We start from the raw sequence: 21,312 nt of genomic DNA, 5'->3' as shown, positions 1-21,312 counted from the left end.
CTAATGAACATTAATGAACCATTATTATATCTCATCAAGACTGATGGGAGAAAAGAGTACAGGCAGTCCTTACTTAATGACCGGTCACTTAGCAACTATTGAAATTACAACTGTACCACAGCTACTGTATTTTTTGGAGTATAAGATGCACTGGAGTATAAGACGCAGCAAGGTTTGGAAGAGGAAAATTTAAAAAAAAACTTTTTGCACTCTGCAAGCCTCCCAAAAATGGCCCGTTTTTCGCGAAAACAGGCCCATTTTTTCCCCAAAAAGGGGCATGAATAGCCCTTAGGAGGCTTGTAGAGTGCTCTGGAGGGGAGGCAAAAAGGAGCAAAAAATGGCCCATTTTTCACAAAAACGGGCCCGTTTTTTGTCAAAAAAAGGGCATGGATAACCTTTAGGAAGCTTCGGGGGGGGGGGGGGCAAAAAATGGGCAGTTTTTTGCTCATTTCTGCCTTCCCCAGCCCCCAGGAGATCTCTGAAAGCCTTCTAAAAGCTATGCATGGCCATTTTGGTGAAGGGGCGGAGTTTCAGGGAGCAAAAAATGCTATATTCAATGTATAAGACGCATCCAGGTTTTCAGCCTCTCTTGAGGGAAAAAGGTCTGTCTTATACTCCGAAAAGTATGGTACTTTGTTTCAAAATTCAAGTGGTTGCAAACACATACACCCATGGTCACGTGATCTCAGTCACCCAAGACTGATTTTTGGCAATTTGGGATGTATACTTCTGGTTTCTGGCAAAAAACCCACCCATTATGGAAAACATGTTTGCTTAACCATCACCACCACAAAAATGCTAATAAAATCAAGCGCAGTTATGTATTGATCCACTTAATTTCTCAATTATTACGATTGTAAGTCAAGGACCACCTGTACACAATTTTGTTACATGTTTTCATGGCTGTGACAACAAATTTTTTTCTTATTTGTTTCACTATGTCACTTTTATGCTTGAATGGAAACACATAACTTGTGAATTGTGGATTGTAGTACATCAGCAAAGACTTGGAGAAAATACCAGGTTATGAAGATTATAGCTATCACTTTTCCAGAGAATTATGCAATTATGAAAAGGGCGTTGATGCTGTTGGTCTGTACCTGAAAACTTATATGCTCCATGATGCTTTTGATGTTACTGATCTTCCTAATATAAAAAGAAAACTTTAAATTTTGTAAAGCAGTAGAAATGTTAGTTGATATTCAGCACCTTCAAGCCAGTTTTATTTCTATTTTAAAATAGGGTTTTGTGACTAAATCTGATATATTTAATAAGGTTGCATAACGCTTTACTTGGTTCATTAGAAACAAGAGTTTCTGTAAACATGTCCTTCATGTCAGCATTCAGATGCAAACGTAGTCCCTTTTAAACCATCTTTTTTCTTCATGTTTCTTTTCTTGGTAGTTCCTTTGGAAGACCCAATTAAAGAAATAGCAGAATACATGGGGCCCTGTCGAGATGATGTCTGGGAAAAGGTTCCATCCAGTAAACATGTTACATTCTTGGTCTACCAGGAAGGAGACCAGCTGAACTTTTTTCGAGTTGTGGACAGGGGAGATGGAACTTTAACACCATTATCTGAATCTTTAAGGTATGTTATTTGTAATGTTAAGGATAGTCAAATGTTATTGAAAAATCTAAGCACACTTGCAATTAACACAGGTTCCAGTGCATTCTGCTCCTGGAAGAACTTTCAGAGCCATTATATGTTTAGCTCTTAAAATAGTCATAAAAGCATAATATGAACCAGTGACGTGCAGTGAGGTTTATGACTGGTGAGGCTGGTGACGTCATCAAACCGCATGGTTGCTCCGATTGCACGGGCGCAGCCCAAACGGAGAAGTTTCTCTTCTCAGAAATGTCAGAAAGGGACAGACAGGCTGCCGCAGCTCCGCTGAGAAGACATTTCTGAGAAGAGAAACTTCTCCTTTCTCCTCCTCCCCCCCCCCCCTCTAGCACTGATGATGTTACCTAGGCATTTTTTGCATTGGGCGAGCCCGGGATCCTTGTAAGGGGAATGGGACCACGTGTGCAGGCGGCTCCTCAGCAGCGCACAGCCTCAGATTAGCACAGCCGTGATCCCCTTCCCCTGCACACGTGGTCCCATTCCCCTCCTTCCTAAGCCAACATGAAGGGGACCGCGGTTGCGCTGATCTGAGGCTGGCATTGAGAAGCCACCTGCACATGTGGTCCCATTCCCTTTGCAAGGATCCTGGGCTTGCCCGATGCAAAAAATGCCTAGGTAACATCATCAGTGCTAGAAGGGAATGGGCAGGGAGAAGGAGGAGAAAGGAGAAGTTTCTCTTCTCAGAAATGTCAGAAAGGGACAGACAGGCTGCCGCAGCTCCACTGAAAAGACATTTCTGAGAAGAGAAACTTCTCCTTTCTCCTCCTCCCCCCCCCCCTTTCTAGCACTGATTATGTTACCTAGGCATTTTTTGCATCGGGTGAGCCCGGGATCCTTGCCAGGGGAATGGGACCACGTGTGCAGGCGGCTCCTCAGCAGCGCACAGCCTCAGATTAGCACAGCCGCGATCCCCTTCCCCTGCACACATGGTCCCATTCCCCTCCTTCCTAAGCCAACATGAAGGGGACCGCGGGTGCGCTGATCTGAGGCTGGCATTGAGGAGCCGCCTGCACACGTGGTCCCATTCCCCTTGCAAGGATCCCGGGCTCACCCGATGCAAAAAATGGCGAGATCGGCACACTTGGGGCTGCTGCTGAGATGTCCAGGGAGGCTAAACCAAGCCGCACGCCTCTCCCAGCCACTTTCACGGCTTCCCGGAGTAATTTTTTTTATTTTCATGATGAGAGCGGTGAGGCTCTGCCTCCCCTGCCTCCCCTGACTGCACGTCACTGATATGAACTGAAGAAAACAAGGTACATAATAAAGAATAAAAATGTTGCTATGATAAATGCGAGATTAAGCACATTAGGGCATCAAAAATAATGATCAGATTGACTGATATTAAGAAAAATAGTAGAAATAGAAAAAAATACAATGCAGAATTAAAGTTAAAACATAAAATAAAAATTCAAACAATAAATAAAGCATATAAATATAAGAAGTATATAGGTGGCCCTAGTTTAATAACCACGTTCAGCAAATGTGTAAACTTGCAAACTAGCTGGTCCCAATTACAGTAGCATTGTTAGAATGAGAACAATCTCTTATATTACTAAAACTTGCTTAATATTACTTAAAATCTAAAAGCCCATAGGAATAAAAATATTTTTACTCGCTGGTGAACATGTATTCTCAAAAATTGTTTAATGCCAATTGTGTGATAACAATATCTTGTCCTGGTTGATTTTTAATATATTTGTATTGATTAAACAATGAAAAATGACCAGTGAATGGTATCTGAAGGAAAAGAGAAAAGGAGATTGTTACATTCATTAAAAATGTCTACAATGTTTTTCCTACACGTGTATATATTCGCATATAGAGAGAGTCCCTTTTTTGTTAGAAGGTGCTATTTCATTTGGCACATACAAGGGCAGGTTCTCAAGTAAAAATTAGATCTAAAAATATTTGATATAAAAGTGCTTTTGAAATATAAAAATATCACTATTTTGTTTCAGAAACTCTTTTGCTATATTTTTGTAATTCTGACTTACAAAGTGTTAACATGTACAGTACTAGACCACATCTGAATTTTCTTCTTGCCACAGTGGTGGTTCTGTTTATAATTTTTATGCTGATGACGATGAAGATACAGAAATATCTCCTTCTGGGCAACAGATTATTGAGAACTCCATTACAATGAATAAAATGAAGCTGCTAAAGGCAAAGATGGAAAACATGAATCTTAATAAAAAGGTAAAGTCATAAAATATAAGATCATCTCTAGATATCAGTAAAGAACAATGAAAAACCTCTTTAAATAACTTGTCCCATAACAGATATTACTCAATAAAAAGTATAACATCCAAAATTAATTTATATAAGCTGTACACAATCCATGTGCCATATTTTACCATTATAATGTACTTTTCCAAAAAAAGAAAAACATGAATCTGTCATGAAATTACCATGTCAGGAGACTATCATACCAGCTGTCATTTTTAAAAAGTTTTTTATTTTTAAACAAACACAAACCAAACAAAAAACAAAACTATCATCCATTACAAATTGCAGGTTGTGTGTCGGTTGGTTGCAAGATTTATGTGCATCCCTTCCATAGCCATCACTTACATTTCTTATCAACTCACATATTATTAAATCAAATATATTTATATACGTTACTATTATTGTACCTCATTTATATCTCATTTAATTGACTATTACCATCCCTCTTACAATTTAAACAAATTCTCGTATCCTCAATCCAATATATATATGTATGTATGTATGTATGTATGTATGAATGTATGAATGTATGTATTTGTGTTACAACCCCTGGTATGACTAAATATGGGAGGAAGGTCACTACTCCCTCTTTCTGTCCTTCGGCTTATCACAAAGACCATGCAGGCAGAAAACCATATTTTTATTTTTACTGTTGCCTTTTTATATTTGTGTTGTAATTGTACTGATAAATAAATAAATAAGTAAGGGTATGGCTAGCTGATGAGAGCTAATTAGCTCAAAATAGATCTATCCTAGTCTCCCTTTATTTATTTATCAGTACAATTACAATATATATATATATATATATATATATATATATATATATATATATATATATATATATATATATATATATATATATATATATATATATATATATATATATATATATATATATATATATATATATATAATTATTAAACATTCATTTGACTATAACTGTTATTACATCCTTTTATATAAAATATTCTAAATTTAAAGTAAAACTATATAATGGCATTCCATTACATCCTCCTAAAATCATCCAGTGACATTTCATCTTTATAGCATATTCTAATTAAAAATCGATTGTATTTAATAGCAAGACTTTTAAGCATCCTCTCATAGTCCTCATTTACAATTTATATAAAATTTCATATTATCAAACTAGTATACATGTATGTGTGTATGTATGTATGTATGTATGTATGTATGTATGTGTGTTACAACCCCTGATATGCCCAAATATGGGAGGGAACTCACTGCTCCCCCTTTCTGTCTTTCGGCTCACTGCAGGAGACCATCCAGGCCATCACACCAGCTAGCTGATGAGAGCTAAATAGCTTGAAATAGATCTATACTAGTCTCCCTTTATTTATTTATCAGCACAAATACAACATAAATATAACAAAGGCAACATTAAAAATATGGTTTTATGCCTGGATGGTCTCCTGCAGTGAGCCAAAAGACAGAAAGGGGGGGCAGTGAGTTCCCTCCCATATTTGGGCATACTCAGGGTTTGTAACACAAATACATACCTATTTCCCTGGCTCAGCTGGTAAGGAGGAGAGCCTGTGGCTTAGTGGCTAATACATCTGCCTAATATGTAAGCACAAATACAAGACACACACACACACACACATACATACATTATTATGTATATCAACAGAGGGATAGAATCAAGATCATGTGAAGTGTTAATACCACTTTATAATGCCTTGGTAAGGCCACACTTGGAATACTGCATTCAGTTTTGGTCGCCACAATGTAGAAAAGATGTGGAGACTCTAGAAAGAGTGCAGAGAAGAGCAACAAAGATGATTAGGGGACAAGACTAAAATATATGAAGAACGGTTGCAGGAACTGGGTATGTCTAGTCTGATGAAAAGAAGGACCAGGGGAGACATGATGGCAGTGTTCCAATATCTCAGGGGTTGCCACAAAGAAGAGGGAGTCAAACTATTCTCCAAGGCACCTGAGGGTAGAATAAGAAGCAATGGGTGGAAACTAATCAAGGAGAGAAGCAACTTAGAACTGAGGAGAAATTTCCTGACAATTAGGACAATTAATCAGTGGAACAGCTCCAGAAGTTGTGAATGCCCCAACACTGGAAGCCTTTAAGAAGATGATGGATAGACATTTGTCTGAAATGGTATGGGGTTTCCTGCCTAGGCAGGGGGTTGGACTAGAAGATCTCCAAGGTCCCTTCCAACTATTGTATTGTATTGTATTGTATTGTTATCATTGTTACTCATTTAATTGACTATAACTATTATCACTCCATTTTATACATAATGCTCTAAATGTAACTAAGCGTAACTTGATTTTTATTATGAACTTTCATTACATCAATCTGTGTCCTTCCAATAATAGTGCAGTCTTATATCTCTTGCTATTTGTAGTATTAATATTCTGGTTGCTTTCTTGGTAAGTCTTGTATGGACTTCTCTTCGCAACTTGTTGCTCATTGCGTATCTTATAAAAACTCGAGACCCTCCATCTGTTCCTTCCATCAGCTTGTCTTTGATTATCACCGATGCTTCTGTCAGAATTTCTGTCCTTTCTTCCATCCAATTTTCTCATTTCTTCTTCTATACTTTGAGGTCTGAGATAGAGTTCCAATCCATCGATCCCCCCTTTCCATATTCCACGCTTGCCATTTCCAACCCAGCTCAATTTACTATTGGTATCAACATTTTTTTTATCTCTTTGCTCATTTTTTCTTCAATTTTTAGAACTCTGTCCTCAACTTTCATCATTGAATAAGCATCCTCAGTTTTTCCATCTATTTTTTGCCTTGAAATATACAGTGGGGCAAAAAAGTATTTAGTCAACCACCAATTGTGCAAGTTCTCCCACTTAAAAAGATGAGAGAGGCCTGTAATTGGCATCATAGGTAGACCTCAACTGTGAGAGACAAAATGTAAAAAAAAAAGACCAAACAATCACATTGGCTGATTTGGAAATAATTTATTTGCAAATTATGGTGGAAAATAAGTATTTGGTCACCTACAAACAAGCAAGATTTCTGGCTCTCACAGACCTGTACCTTCTTCTTTAGGAGGCTCCTCTGTCCTGCACTCATTACCTGTATCAATGGCACCCGTTCGAACTTGTCATCAGTATAAAAGACACCTGTCCACAACCTCAAACAGTCACACTCCAAACTCCACTATGGTGAAGACCAAAGAGCTGTCAAAGGACACCAGAAACAAAATTGTAGACCTGCACCAGGCTGGGAAGACTGAACCTGCAATAGGCAAGCAGCTTGGTGTGAACAAATCAATTGTGGGAGCAATAATTAGAAAATGGAAGACATACAAGACCACTGATAATCTCCCTCGATCTGGGGCTCCACGCAAGATCTCACCCCGTGGGCTCAAAATGATCCCAAGAACGGTGAGCAAAAATCCCAGGATCACACGGGGGGGCCTAGTGAATGACCTGCAGAGAGCTGGGACCAACGTAACAAAGGCTACCATCAGTAACACACTACGCCGCCAGGGACTCAGATCCTGCAGTGCCAGACGTGTCCCCCTGCTTAAGTCAGTCCATGTCCGGGCCCATCTGAAGTTTGCTAGAGAGCATTTGAATGATCCAGAAGAGGATTGGGAGAATGTCATATGGTCAGATGAAACCAAAATAGAACTGTTTGGTAGAAACACAACTCGTCGTGTTTGGAGGAGAGAGAATGCTGAGTTGCATCCAAAGAACACCATACCTACTGTGAAGCACGGGGGTGGCAACATCATGCTTTGGGGCTGTTTTTCTGCAAAGGGACTAGGACGACTGATCCGTGTACAGGACAGAATGAATGGGGCCATGTATTGTGAGATTTTGAGTGCAAACCTCCTTCCATCAGCAAGGGCATTGAAGATGAAACGTGGCTGGGTCTTTTAACATGACAATGATTCCAAACATACTGCCCGGGCAATGAAGGAGTGGCTTTGTAAGAAGGTCCTGGAGTGGCCTAGCCAGTCTCCAGATCTCAACCCCATAGAAAACCTTTGGAGGGAGTTGAAAGTCCGTGTTGCCCAGCGACAGCCCCAAAACATCACTGCTTTAGAGGAGATCTGCATGGAGGAATAGGCCAACATACCAGCAACAGTGTGTGCCAACGTTGTGAAGACTTACAGAAAACGTTTGACCTCTGTCATTGCCAACAAAGGATATATAACGAAATATTGAGATGAACTTTTGATACTGACCAAATACTTATTTTCCAGCATAATTTGCAAATAAATTATTTCCAAATCAGCCAATGTGATTGTTTGGTCTTTTTTTTTACATTTTGTCTCTCACAGTTGTGGTCTACCTATGATGCCAATTACAGGCCTCTCTCATCTTTTTAAGTGGGAGAACTTGCACAATTGGTGGTTGACTAAATACTTTTTTGCCCCACTGTAAATGATCAAAGAGAAGAGAGAAAAAACAATGTTTCCAAGCCTCCAGCCTCTAAGTGGCGGTGTTACTTCTTTTTCCTCTGTTGTTAGAGCCCTCTTTATATTCCAAGCTTGAGGAGAAAAATTCTTTTTAAAAAAATCCAATCAAGTATTGTGGAAAAAAAGAAATTTTTAATCCATAGGTATATATATATATATATATATATATATATATATATATATATATATATATATATATATATATATATATATATATATATATATATATATATATATATATATATATATATATATATATATATATATATATATATATATATATATATAAACTAAAGAAAAACTAACCCATCCAATTTAAAAAATAGTAAACATTTGTGAAGATTCCATCCGTAAAAAGAAAACATTAAAAAAGATAACACACTCAGTTTAATATGGCTTAATCTCGTCACTTACTCTCTTCTGTCTTCAATTTTAATTTAACTTTTAATTTTTTGGGGGTAGTCTCTTTTCTAATAATAAAATTTCCTCACCAATTCGACACACTTTCTCTTCCGCTTTCCTTCCATTCTGGAGCTGTCTCAACTTCAGCAGTTTCTATGACTGCGTCTCTGTCACTGGAGAAAAGAACTTCTCCTGGATCAATCAGGGACTTTGCGGTGTCCCTGAGATCAGCAGGACGTGCTCTTCTCTGTCACCGTCTCTACGGGACGGTTTAGGTCCAAAAGGATCATCCAGCAGCCAAAATATCAACTGCGATCTTGGAGCTCCAAGATCATGTGTCATATCATTGCTACGTTAGCTCCCCCCCCAGCTGTCATTTTTAATGATTACTAAATATTGTGATATTTTCATCATTCCAATCCAGAGTTTTTCCAACTGATCTATAGAACCATATTGACAAGTACAATTGGACAAGAAGTCAAGGACAAAAAATAGTTCACTTGAAATCAGTCTATTTTCTACCGTTTTTTGAAGAAACATCTTCAAAAGACATGCCTTTTGATCCAGATTTTTTTTTACCAAATAGATTCAACAGCCTGAGAAACGTTGAAAATCCTCTTCCAATTGGATAGAGATTACTGATTAGAATCACTATTGAAAGGAAAGCAAGTTATTTTTGAGTCTGGATATCGAATAATATTTAAGTATTATGAAATTCTTCAAATTGAAATATAAAAGAGAGTTAATGCTACAGTGCAAAACTAGTGGAGAAATACATAGGGCTTCTGTAGTTGCGCTATAGTTAAAACTAATCACTTTTCCATTTTTTCCCCACAGCCTAAGATCAAAGTGAACCCCCATTCTCCAGTGGTCCTTCATCCATCTAGTGGCTCGCTTGCAGCTGTTCGTCATAATTTTCTACGAGCACTTCCTCATATTGGGCAATCTTGTCTGCCTCCTGAAAATTTACATAACTCAGGAATATCTCCGAATGCCTTTTCAACCCTAGCACATACTGATAAAAAAGTGTCATCCATTACTAGAAACTTTCTTAAAGAAAATGACAAATGGGAGAATATTTCATCATCTCAATCAATTAACAGCATGGCAATGTCTTCCAAAATATCATCTGTAGAAAAGGGAGAGGCAAAACTTTCTGAAAACAATGTAGTTCCTCAAGTGACAACTGCACTCGCAAATTTGGAAAAAAATGCACAAAGTGGTGTATCATTCAATGAAAGATGTCCTTTCTGGTATCCAGATCTCACAAATGTAAATCTGTATACTGCAGAAAAAAATGTTCTACCAAACAAGGAGTCTCTTGCCTTGGTATCAGAAGCAACTTGCAGTGACTCATATAGCAAAATGCCTGGATCAGAAGAAGGGAATACCACGCTTCAGTTACCGCAGGAGCATCAAAACAAATCCATCGCAAAAACTTTGACTTTTGGAACAGCAGATAATAGTATTTTTAACTCTCATGAATTTAATCTGAAGAAAACACGCCTGTCACCTCTTCATTGTTCATCACAGATGGCGCATTACAGTCCTCAGAAATCTCAAGCTCACTCCAAATATTTTGAAGAAGCTGGCTTGAGGCCCACTATTTCCCCAAACATTCTACAGTCATTGGAGGTGCACAGTTTAGCAGATTCCTCTTATTCAAGAACATCTAGATTTCATGGCATTGGTTTGGATTTACCTAGCAAAAGGCCTGATCCCCATTCTAAAGTGGAAGCAAGGGATATCACAGAAGTAGCAATTAAGGCTTCCAAAGACCCTGTTGTTTCTGTAAATAACATAGGTTTGCTAAGTTCATTTACCCGAAGCACAAATAGAGATGGCTTACCGAATTCCTGTGGCACAAGCAGGTTTCGGACTTCTGGTATTTCATTAACTACCAACTTTCAACATTTTCCAGAAGAAAATTTTAGAACAGCTTCTCCTCCCAATGACATGCCTGGATATTTTTTAGTAAGTATTCATACTTTTATTTATTTATTTATTTATTTATTTACTTACTTACTTACTTACTTACTTATTTATGATTTGTACTTGTAGTAGGGTTTACTCCCTATGTATTGGTCAAGAATCAAAACTGGCAACTTGTCAAATTGGAAAACCTCAATATATATCAATATTTAAATAAGCTTTAATTTTGGCTTTCAAAATTTTGACGTTACCATTCAATAAATGTTCCATTCTTGGATGTGTTAGTTTTTTTAAACAATGGCCATTTTTCTGAGGCAGATTAGTCATGTTTTATTTTTACGGACAGATTTGTAAATTATGTCTGGTTTTCTAGTAAATACTGTAGTTTACTGTGAAGTTACTATATAAATATTCCTTCCCTTAGAAGAATCGTAATACATTTCCAAAATGATTGAGACAGCCAATTTTAGATTTTTTGTATTAGAACATTCTATTTTCAAAGTGCTTTACATTCAAATGTTTGCACATATTCATTAACTGTGAGTTTTATATTTTAACATGTTGACAATATGTTTTGTATATTTACCCTATATTTAGCTAATGTATATGTTCTGAACTTTTGTTTCTCAGACATGTTTCACTGAGATTGAAGGCATTTACCTCCCAATTTTAGATAAACAGACATCGTTCAGATGTCATTCAGTAACTATTTCCAGATAATGCTCACTCACAGCTTGAGGGGGAAGATGAAAAGAAACAAAAGCATGAATTTGTTTTTTCTTCATATATAATCTGACCTTAGACTTGAATGGAAGAATCCTTTTACAGAACCTATTCATATATTTTCCATTTATTTGATTAGTGATCACATGCAAGAGAGCAGAGAGGTTCTCAGGCCAGAATAACTAGTTAGTCCTCAATTTACAACCACAGTTGAGCCCAACATTTATGTTATTGTTAAATAAGAAATTTGTTAAGTGAATTTTATCCCATTTTACGACTTTTCTTGGCACATTTGTTAAGTCAATCTCTGCAGTTGTTAAATTAGTAATACGGTTGTTAAGTGAATCTGTCTATCCCACTGACTTTGCTTGTCAAGAGGTTTGCAAAAAGTGATCACATGACCCTGGGACACTGCAACAGTCATAAATGTGAGTCAGTTGTCAAGCATCTGAATATAAATCACGTGACCATGGGGATAACTGCAATGGTCGTGTGAAAAATAGTCATGTCACTTTTTTGGTACTTTGTAACTTCAGACGGTCACTGAGTGAACTGTTATAAGTCGAGGACTACCAGTATTTCTTAGCATTTGCTTTCACTATTCATCCATTGGCAGAAAATCTGGGGAAAAAAGCCTGCAAAATTTCATATGACCTCCCCCATGTGAAAAGAAGGAACTAATACATTGTGAGAAAGGATCTTCTGCCCTATTTTCCCCCAAGAATGCATCAGACAAAAAGGGCACAAATAGAACAATTTATAAGAAGCAATAAAGCAGAAAGGTTGTTTTTATGTGCCAACATACAAATTATACAAATAGGACTTCAATGGGAGATAGCAATGACTTCATCATTAAAAACTAGGAGTTCAGATTATTCATAATTAGAAGCCAAGGACATTAAGGATAATTCCACAATAAAATAATCAGTGAGTTAAGTGCAAGAGGTCAATTAAGTTTACATTACTGATTTTGCAGAGCAATTTTTTTAAAATTACAATGAAAAGCCACAAGGCAGGAAGAAACACAATGCAGAAAATGCATTCCTGCATCATTTCCTACCTTTTCCCTTTATTATGGCTTGCAGCACTGGTACTAATAAAAAGGATGGTATGGCATTTGTAGTTACGTTGCATGATGAAGTGGCGGATATGTGAATTAGAGAAAGGATAAGCAATGGCATGACTGCAGATAGGGAGACATGAAAGTCCAGGAAAAAGTGACAGTTGGAGAGGGAAGGGGCAGAAAAGCCAGGGATAGTATCAGCAGCCCCCTTCAACCAGTAACAGACATGGCAATTAAGCCAGTCTATTCAAGTCAGCAATACTAGGAGCAGCTGCATTGTCCCAGCAATGGAAGTGCCAATCTAGCCACAGCCACAAGTCAACAAGACTGGTTTTTGCAACAGCAGTCAAACACTGTCTGTAGCAGCAAACCCCTGACAATGCCAGAAAGCCCTGGAAAGTCTGGCAGGGGGCCCAGTGGTACCAATAGGCAATAAAAGACCATCCAATAGCAGTGCTTGTCCAAAGGAAGGTTGACTAAAAGTTATTTGAATTGGACCTGAGAAGATTCTGCTCTCATTCCCAAAGTTTGGGCTGAATCAGCAAGAGATTGTGAAGGATGCTGGGAAAAGAAAAGGAAGCAGAAGTAGAAGGTACTCAAATGAAACTTAAAATAAATGATAATAGTGAATAGAAGTTTTTATAGGAATAGACTATAGCAGAAGTCCACAACCCCTGGGCTGTGGCCCCTTCAGAACTGGGTCACGAAAGTGGCAGGCAAATAGCACATGTGTTCACAACTCCCTTGTGTGAGCAGCAAGCAAATGCACGAACACAAAGCTCCATTGTGTGAGCGACAAGTGTACATTCCCACCGCTTGCCCAAATGGAGGTGTGCACATTCACCACTCGTCCAGACCATTCCCTCTCCCCTCTTTCTTGTCCATGCCAGAAAGGTTGGGGACCTCTGGATTGTAGGACTATCATACAATTTATTGATAGGTTAATGGTGGGTAGAGACAATGTTGACAGCATAGATTCATACAATCAATTACACATTTATAAAAAAGAGTATTTAAATAATAAAAATATATCTGTTGGAAATCAAAAGTCTTTCCTGTATATGTTCAATGTATCATCTCAAAAAAATGTTGGTGAAGAAAAAGAAAATACAGGAAATCTCTACAAAACCCAAACTGTATAAACCACTGTTTCCTCATTTTGGCAGTTTACAGGTGTGTGGACTTCAAATCCCAAAATTCCACCACCAGCATGGACATTAATGAAAATTCTAGGAATTGAAGTCCACAAACATAGAAGTTGCCAAGGTTGGGATACAGTGATATAAACGATAGATGAGAATGAACCGTAGATAAGATTGAAATTCAGGGGATGTCAAATGCATCTCAACTAAGAGGGAGGAAGAGAGAGAGCATTCCGTATCACACAGTATGGCATTGGGGCATTCTGCAGGTGATGCTTTATTCTCAAGGGAAGCCTCATGAAGATCAGATTGTAATGTGGTGGTTCATGTGGCCCTTTGGAAATGTGAATAACCTACATATGCTCCAAGGACACACAGTGGTATGAAGCAGCCATCCCAAACACCTGGGAAGACCCAGCCAAGCCTCCCTAGTTACCATACACTCTGTACCATGCCAGCTGACCTTCACCACGTTCTTTGTCCCACTATTTAGAAGGTGCACCCAAGGTAACTCTTTGTGAACAAGAAAAATAAATGCTAAAATAATATACATTATATATTAAATTAAAAATGTATCTTTAAGAGCTCTTTCCCTCCCATGTTAGTATGCTTGAAACCATCTCTGGTGCTCCACCCCACCTGGGAGCAGAGGAAAGGGGCATTTTAAGACATTAATGAGTGGCTGCCTTCCTCAATTATTTTTCTTCCTTTTCCCCCGGAAAGGGCCAGGCTGGACATTCCTCAGTAAATAGTGAGATGAAGAAAGTGGTGAAGGTCAGTTGACATGGTACATTGCAGGTATCTCTGCTGGGCTAGAGTTTTCCACCTTTTCGAGGATTCATGTGTGTTTGTGTGGGAGTCTTTAGGGTGTTTGGAACTTCCTGCAAAGCAACTGCTTTGGTCCCACTGTGGAGACTTCTGGGGCTTGGTTGTATATGTGTGTGTGTGTGTGTGCTTTGCCTTGTGCTACTAAAGCTTTCCTTGCATTTTTAAATGCATAGATTAGGGGGAGAGATAGGCAGGTGTGAAGAATTGCAGCACCTCTGCAGGTGGTTGCAGTTTTGATCATGTAACTATGGGGGTGCTGCAACAGCCATAATTTCAGGAAGTAGTTATAACTCCATTCACCATCATAATTTTGAACAATTGCTGAACAAGCAATCATAAGTTGACCTCCTGTGTAGTACCACGATAAATATATGATACTAATAATATATACACCATCTCTTGGCTGCCTATGACTGTAGCACATCTGCAAGAAGTACATATAAAATTTTACATGCAGAACTGTAACTCTGTAATTTAGCCATTTTAGCTCACATAAAAACCTCTTGGTATAATGCCACTGCCTGAAGATGCTCATATTTTTTCGTGTATGTCAGTGGTGTCAAACTCAAGTCTGCAGGCTGCTTAGGTCTGACCTGCGGGGCCATCCTGCTAACAGCGAAGGACCAGCCTGCAGTGCCTCTGCCAGTGAAAACAGAGCTTGGGAGGGCCGCGGTCGGTGAACTTAGCTTGCAAAGAATACAATGAACATGGTTTCTGGATTTAAGCTGAGCTCTGGTTATACTTGTGGCACACTCACCAGAATGTGATCATGCTGAACAGTTTGACATCCTGCTATTACAAGGAAGTTGGATAACTATAGATAATAATAAGTCAAGCTTTCCTCTTATTTGGCTTTTAAAATGTTTTACTCAACCAAACTGATTTATCTTCTCATTGTTTGACAATTTCATTATATATCAGAGAGTAATAATAAGAGGCACCTCCATTCACTACAGCAAAATGTGGTCTGAGGTTTCCTGGTGATTCACAAAATCTAAATTATTTGCCAGCCTATGTTAAAAAATAATACAATATTAAAATCCCATCAAACAATTGTGAGAGCGAATACTGCAATATTAATTTTTAATATGGTAAATATTGATTAAATAACCCATAGAAATAAAAGAATATCTGGAAAATGAAATGAAAAATTTTTTTTTTCAGTTTTCCAGCATGGAATAAGGACTTCTGCCTTAGGCAAGAGGTTGGACTAGAAGATCTCCAAGGTTTCTTTCAGACGTATGATTCTATGACGTTGTGCCTAGAATTGTACAACCTCATATGAATCTTCTGGGAAGAAAAACTAGGCATAAACTAGGAAACAATGGAAAGTGCTCATATGTGCTTAAGGAAATGGAAGACTAACACAATTATCAAGAAACCATATAGCAAGTAGTTAATACTTGCGGATATCAAGTCATAAAGGCTAGAATGCAACAGGAATGTAGACTCACAAGAGAAGCTAAAGTCAACAATGTCAGTAACAAAAGAAAGGAAGGGGTGGGGCCACTGTGGAAAAATAAGATGGTAACTAGTGATGAGATGGCAGAGCTTCTCAACGACTACTTTGCTTCGGTCTTCTTTCTAAAGGGAAAACTGTTCAAATGAACCTAAGAAGACCAATTAAGGAGGAAGTGGCAATCCAGGTAAGTAAAGAGATTGTTAGGGAACATCAAAGAAACTGAAGACTACAGTACCAAATCAAATACATCTTAAGAATTTCTGAAGATTCATTTCTGAGAACCTTTCACATCTTTGACAAATCATAGCAGTCAAGCGTAGTGCTGGAGAACTGAAGAAAGGCAAATATTGTACCTCTTTTCAAAGAAAGAGAAAAAAAAGAGGATCTGGATAACTGCACCTAATATGGGCAAAACTCTCGAACAGATTGAGTTTGCGAAAATAATAAATTGCTTAGCAGAAATTATCATGATTATAAATAACAAATCATTTTACAAATCATTTTTGGTACTCATGCACTTTCCAGAGCCAATTAATGATAAGTACTGAGGTACCATGGTAGAAGGCAGCTTGAGTTGTGCAAAAAATAAGTGAGATATAAGTTTTAGTCAAATTCATTTAATGCTTATGTTTAATTGGATTTTTAAAAATCCTTCATGCTATGCTAAACGTGTGTGATGTCCTAGCCACTTGTATTCTCTATTTACATGTTATACAATGAACTTTATTAAGTTGTGTACAGAACACATTTGCATTTCTTTTTTTTCTCTACTATTAGAATTCAGTTGTTTGCAATCAGACATTTAATATTCAGATTTGTAGAAGAAATTTATTTAAAATATTTTAATTCATTTATTCATTGCTTGTGTTCACATTCATTATCCTTTCCACCCTTTATATTTTAGTCTCCTGGAGTTGGATTGAATGGAAATATTGTGGCTTCAGGAAAAAGAATGGGTGAGTAACCAATCTGGAATCTTCAGAAATTGCCATTTATAGTGGTTCCCTATTTAAATAAACACAGGAAGGAGAATTGTATAAGACTTTTCTGTAAATCATAGATTTATCAAATGTCACATACTGTATCTGCAAGTGTAGAGGCTCCTTCAGTTAGCTGCTGCTAACGCATCAAGTGCAGATACGTGGCTTTCAATTCCCATTCAGTGTGAAAAACAGTCTCCATAACTAGCCAGTGTAAGACAGAATATAGATAGTCTCTGAGTTACAACTGCAATTAGGTTCAGTATTTCCACTGCTAAGCAATGTGTTTGATGTCACATGATTTCATCACTTAACAAGGCAATCCAGGAAGTCCCGTTACCTTTGTAAAGGCATGCAAGTACAGGGAGGCCCAGGGAAGAGAATGTGTGTGAGAGAGAGAGAGAGATGAGAAGCTTTGGGAAGAAAGCTGAGACATATACCATGCTGAGCAGATCCCATTAGAGGAGCCAGATGTAGTGTCTCCCTCCATAAACAATATACAATATAATATAAGTGTACAATGTAAGTGTACAGATACCCATACCAGATCACTTGTCACCAATGCCAACAAGCACTGCATTAGGTGTTGGGGTTTCTGGGCATTTGGTGACAAATGAGGCTATAAGACTCAAAACTATTGACCAGCAGCTGCAAGACCACCGGAAGAAAGGTTGCTTGCCTGTCACAAATGTACAAAGACTTTTTAAAAAGCAATAATCTATGATTACAAATAAAATCCAACAAGAATATCTGAAAAGAAGGCACCATTTCTGGGGAAAAAGAGCCAACATGCAAAAATTATGGAACAGGTTAGCAGACCAAAGTTGATTTATAATATGAAATATGGTGCCAGCTCTCCTTCATGTGTGGAAGGGAACTCCTTTGGCAAGGTACAGAACAGAACTCAGATATTCAGGGACAAGAAGAAATCCTCTTAGCAGGTGCTTTCAACCTTCCCTACCAGCTTCCCCAGTGACTCTCTGGAAGCCGGCAGAGAAGATTGCAAATGGCGAACATACCATTTCAGAGTGCTTGTCAACCAGTTGTAAGTGCAAACAGGTTGTCAAGTACCCAGATTGTGATTGTGTGACCACTAGTGGGTCAGCATAATGTTTTATGATAGCTGGAAGTGCTTTATGGACCACCCTTTCTCTGGCCATACTAACTTCAAACAGTCATTGAACAACTGGCCACAAGTCAAGAACTACGTGTAGATAGTTCATGACTTCAAAAAACTATAGTGGATTAAAGATTTTAGGTAGAGGAAAGATGTACAGGCCAAGATGATGCAAAATGTGAGAGTAAAAATACTGAAAGAAACTTTGGAAGCATAAAAGCAGAAAATAGTAGCCAAAATAACAACAGTGTTAGTAATGATGTCTGTTTTTAATAGACTTTTGGGGGGGGGGGAAGTTTGACTTCCTCTTCTTTGTGGCAACCCCTGAGGTATTGGAACACTGCTATCATGTCTCCCTTAGTCCTTCTTTTCACTAAACTAGACATACCCAGTTCCTGCAACCGTTCTTCATATGTTTTACTTCTAACCATCTTAATCTTTACTTCGTTCAAATACTATCATGTAATTTGATTTATCTTCATTTCTTAGTTGTCCCATTTAACAAGCCTTTTTTGTAAATCCAACAGGAAAAAAATTAACCAGGACACTCCCTTGGTTTGTCATTTGCAGATATAGTAAAACACCCTTTTCTAAATAATTCTCTTGGTCTGTCAATTGTAAACCAACTTTCAATATCTCTATCTTGCCAGATAAAATTTGTTCTACATCCAACACATAAATAATATTTCTCAAAGCACCAGAAGGTAGAACAAAAAGCAATGGGTGGAAACTAATCAAGGAGAGAAGCAACTTAGAACTGAGGAGAAATTTCCTGATAGAACAATTAATCAATGGAACAACTTGCCTCCAGAAGTTGTGAATGCTCCAACACTGGAAGTTTTTAAGAAGCTGTTGAATAACCATTTGACTGAAGTGGTGTAGAGTTTCCTCTCTAGGCAGTGGGTTGGACTAGAAGACATCCAAGGTCCCTTCCAACTCTGTTATTCTGTATTCTAAAAGGAAGAAATATAGAATTGGCTTATTTGATGAAGGTTAAAATACCCAGAATTCTATTCTTTAAATAAGGCAGAATCTTCCACACTTACAGCTGATTATCATCCCATTGGTTGAAAAACCTGACTAGTTTTAAATGAACTGATAATCCTAGCAGTTCTCATACTTTTGCCACATACAAACATCTAGCTTTACATCATTTTCTACAATAAATAAATGAACCAATTTGCTTTTGACTCATTTGTTTAATTACGACTTTGTCTAGTTTTATGATTTGTATGTAGAACACATGACTCATTTTGGGTCATATTTATGCAGAAATACTGAAAATTAAAAAGCATTCACAAACTTTTAAGTACATATAGATAAGCTAAATATCATTGTTGGTTTTAATTATATGGAACTGTAAATATATTATCTCCATCTTCAAATGAAGAGTAGCTTCTATACTATAAAGTATCACTGTGGTTTATTGTCTATCAAATATTTCCATGAACTTATTTAACATGCCAACTTGTATTCTTTCACCAATCCATTGAGTAAAACAGAAAAGTTCCATGTGGGCCCTTTAGACAAGCTTTGCTCAGTCTGTGTCTCCTCAAAATAAGATATTCAGTAACCTTTGATTCACATAGTAGGTCCCAATAACCCAGTGGTGGGTTCCTGCTGGATCGCACCGGATCGCGCGCGCTCCCTTTCAGCGCTCCACCTGGCTTGCGCGCTCCCTTTCAGCGCTCCACCTGGCTTGCGCGCTCCCTTTCAGCGCTCCACCTGGCTCTCGCGCTCCCTTCCGGCGCTCCACCTGGCTCTCGCGCTCCCTTCCGGCGCTGAAACCGGAAGTACAGTTTTGCCCGGCCCTGGCGAAGCAACGACGCCTGCCTGCGCTCCACCAGCTCGGCTGGGAACGGAGATGTTTCCTCAGCGGAGCGGAGCGCCTGAAAGTCTTTTCAGGCGCTCCGCTCCGCTGAGGAAACATCTCCGTTCCCAGCCGAGCTGGTGGAGCGCAGGCAGGCGTCGTTGCTTCGCCAGGGCCGGGCAAAACTGTACTTCCGGTTTCAGCGCCGGAAGGGAGCGCGAGAGCCAGGTAGAGCGCTGAAAGGGAGCGCGCAAGCCAGGTGGAGCGCTGAAAGGGAGCGCGCAAGCCAGGTGGAGCGCTGAAAGGGAGCGCGCGCGATCCGGTGCGATCCAGCAGGAACCCACCACTGCAATAACCCCTATCCTGTTTTTGTTCATAGAATGCTTAAAGCATAAATTTCATTTTTATAATACTATACTAGTTGTCAGGTTGAAATTGCATATTTAACAATACAAATCCTAAGCAAGAAGCAGTTCACCTATCTCTTAGCATCATCTCTATCTGTATCTTGTCTTTATGAATGGAAACATTCTATTGAGTTTTCTTTTTTATTACTTAATTCAGAAGAAACGGAATGAAGTTGGAGAAGTAACCTTTTGATGCTTTACAGCCTTTGTAAACTCAAGTATAACTGATTTCTCAAAAACCACAAGCAGTGCACAAAATGAATGTTGATGGTTTTGAATTAGCAAATCAGCACTATACTATTAATCCATATTGATGTAGAACTATCAGTACAATAATTTTGTAAGTTTTTTAAATGAACAGGTTTTAATTAACAGGTATGGTCCAACAGATATGCAATATAACTTTACAGTTGTTTAATATACTATATTAACTTGTTTAAAAAAAGGTAAATTAAACATTTACTGCTGCCTGAGAAAACCAGTAATATGCCATATTTTGATTTTTAAAAAAACCCATAGGTGTTTCTTGACAGCTGCTTTTCCCTTGTATCATTTATTTCATAGCAAATGTACAAAATAATTATGAATATTTTACTTTTTTGAAAGCAGGTGATACAACTCATCTTCCACCTGTGAATTGTTCTATTCAGCATAAAAAGAAAATTGCAAAACATTGCTTCCTATGTGGAAAGAAAACTGGATTAGCAACTAGCTATGAATGTAGGTAGGTTGAATTTGCATCCTAAAACCACTTACCATTATTCAAGTAAAAAAATGGAAAGAGATTAGTTGAGATAAGTGCTAAATTATTTATTGAGATAAATAATGCTGCCAAGACCAATCTTTCACTTTTCAACCAGTAGATTCTAAAATAAAAGGAATTTAACCTGTAATTAAAAATTAACAGAAGCAGGTTTCTTCTCCGCCATTCTCTTTCATTGTCTCTATGTAAATATGAAGGTGACCTTAAATTTAGCAGTGCTTGACTATAATTGAAGGGTTATTGTATTCACTGCTAATTCCATGAACTAAATTTACATCAAGAAATATCCTGTTTCCTTACAAATTGGATTTTATTCCCTCTAAAATAATAACTGTTTCCAAATAGAGAATTATTATAAATAAATGAGATGACACGAAACCAGCAGAATGGTATGAATAGAAAAATAGCA

At 38.0% G+C, this 21,312-nt stretch overlaps 1 protein-coding gene across 7 annotated transcripts in view; it reads left to right on the top strand.

Moving 5' to 3' along the window:
• ZFAND4 (zinc finger AN1-type containing 4) overlaps positions 1 to 21,312 on the top strand; it is a 34,683-nt gene that overhangs the window by 12,166 nt on the left and 1,205 nt on the right. For 4 of the 7 annotated variants that reach the window (XM_081947292.1, XM_081947297.1, XM_081947296.1 and 1 more), the window contains 5 exons: positions 1,405 to 1,591; positions 3,676 to 3,823; positions 9,514 to 10,650; positions 16,731 to 16,782; positions 20,747 to 20,860. In XM_081947292.1, coding sequence (XP_081803418.1) covers positions 1,405 to 1,591; positions 3,676 to 3,823; positions 9,514 to 10,650; positions 16,731 to 16,782; positions 20,747 to 20,860 — 1,638 coding nt within the window. Of the gene's footprint in view, positions 1 to 1,404; positions 1,592 to 3,675; positions 3,824 to 9,513; positions 10,651 to 16,730; positions 16,783 to 20,746; positions 20,865 to 21,312 lie in introns of all 7 variants that reach the window. The other 3 variants (XM_081947293.1, XM_081947295.1, XM_081947294.1) reach the window with 3 other exon arrangements.

The sequence above is a fragment of the Natrix helvetica genome, assembly GCF_964273705.1.
Source record: "Natrix helvetica genome assembly, chromosome: 3".
NCBI classification, from domain to species: Eukaryota; Metazoa; Chordata; class Lepidosauria; order Squamata; family Natricidae; genus Natrix; species Natrix helvetica.
Note: the sequence above shows the minus strand (reverse complement) of the source record. Positions and strands in the feature narration are given on the sequence as shown.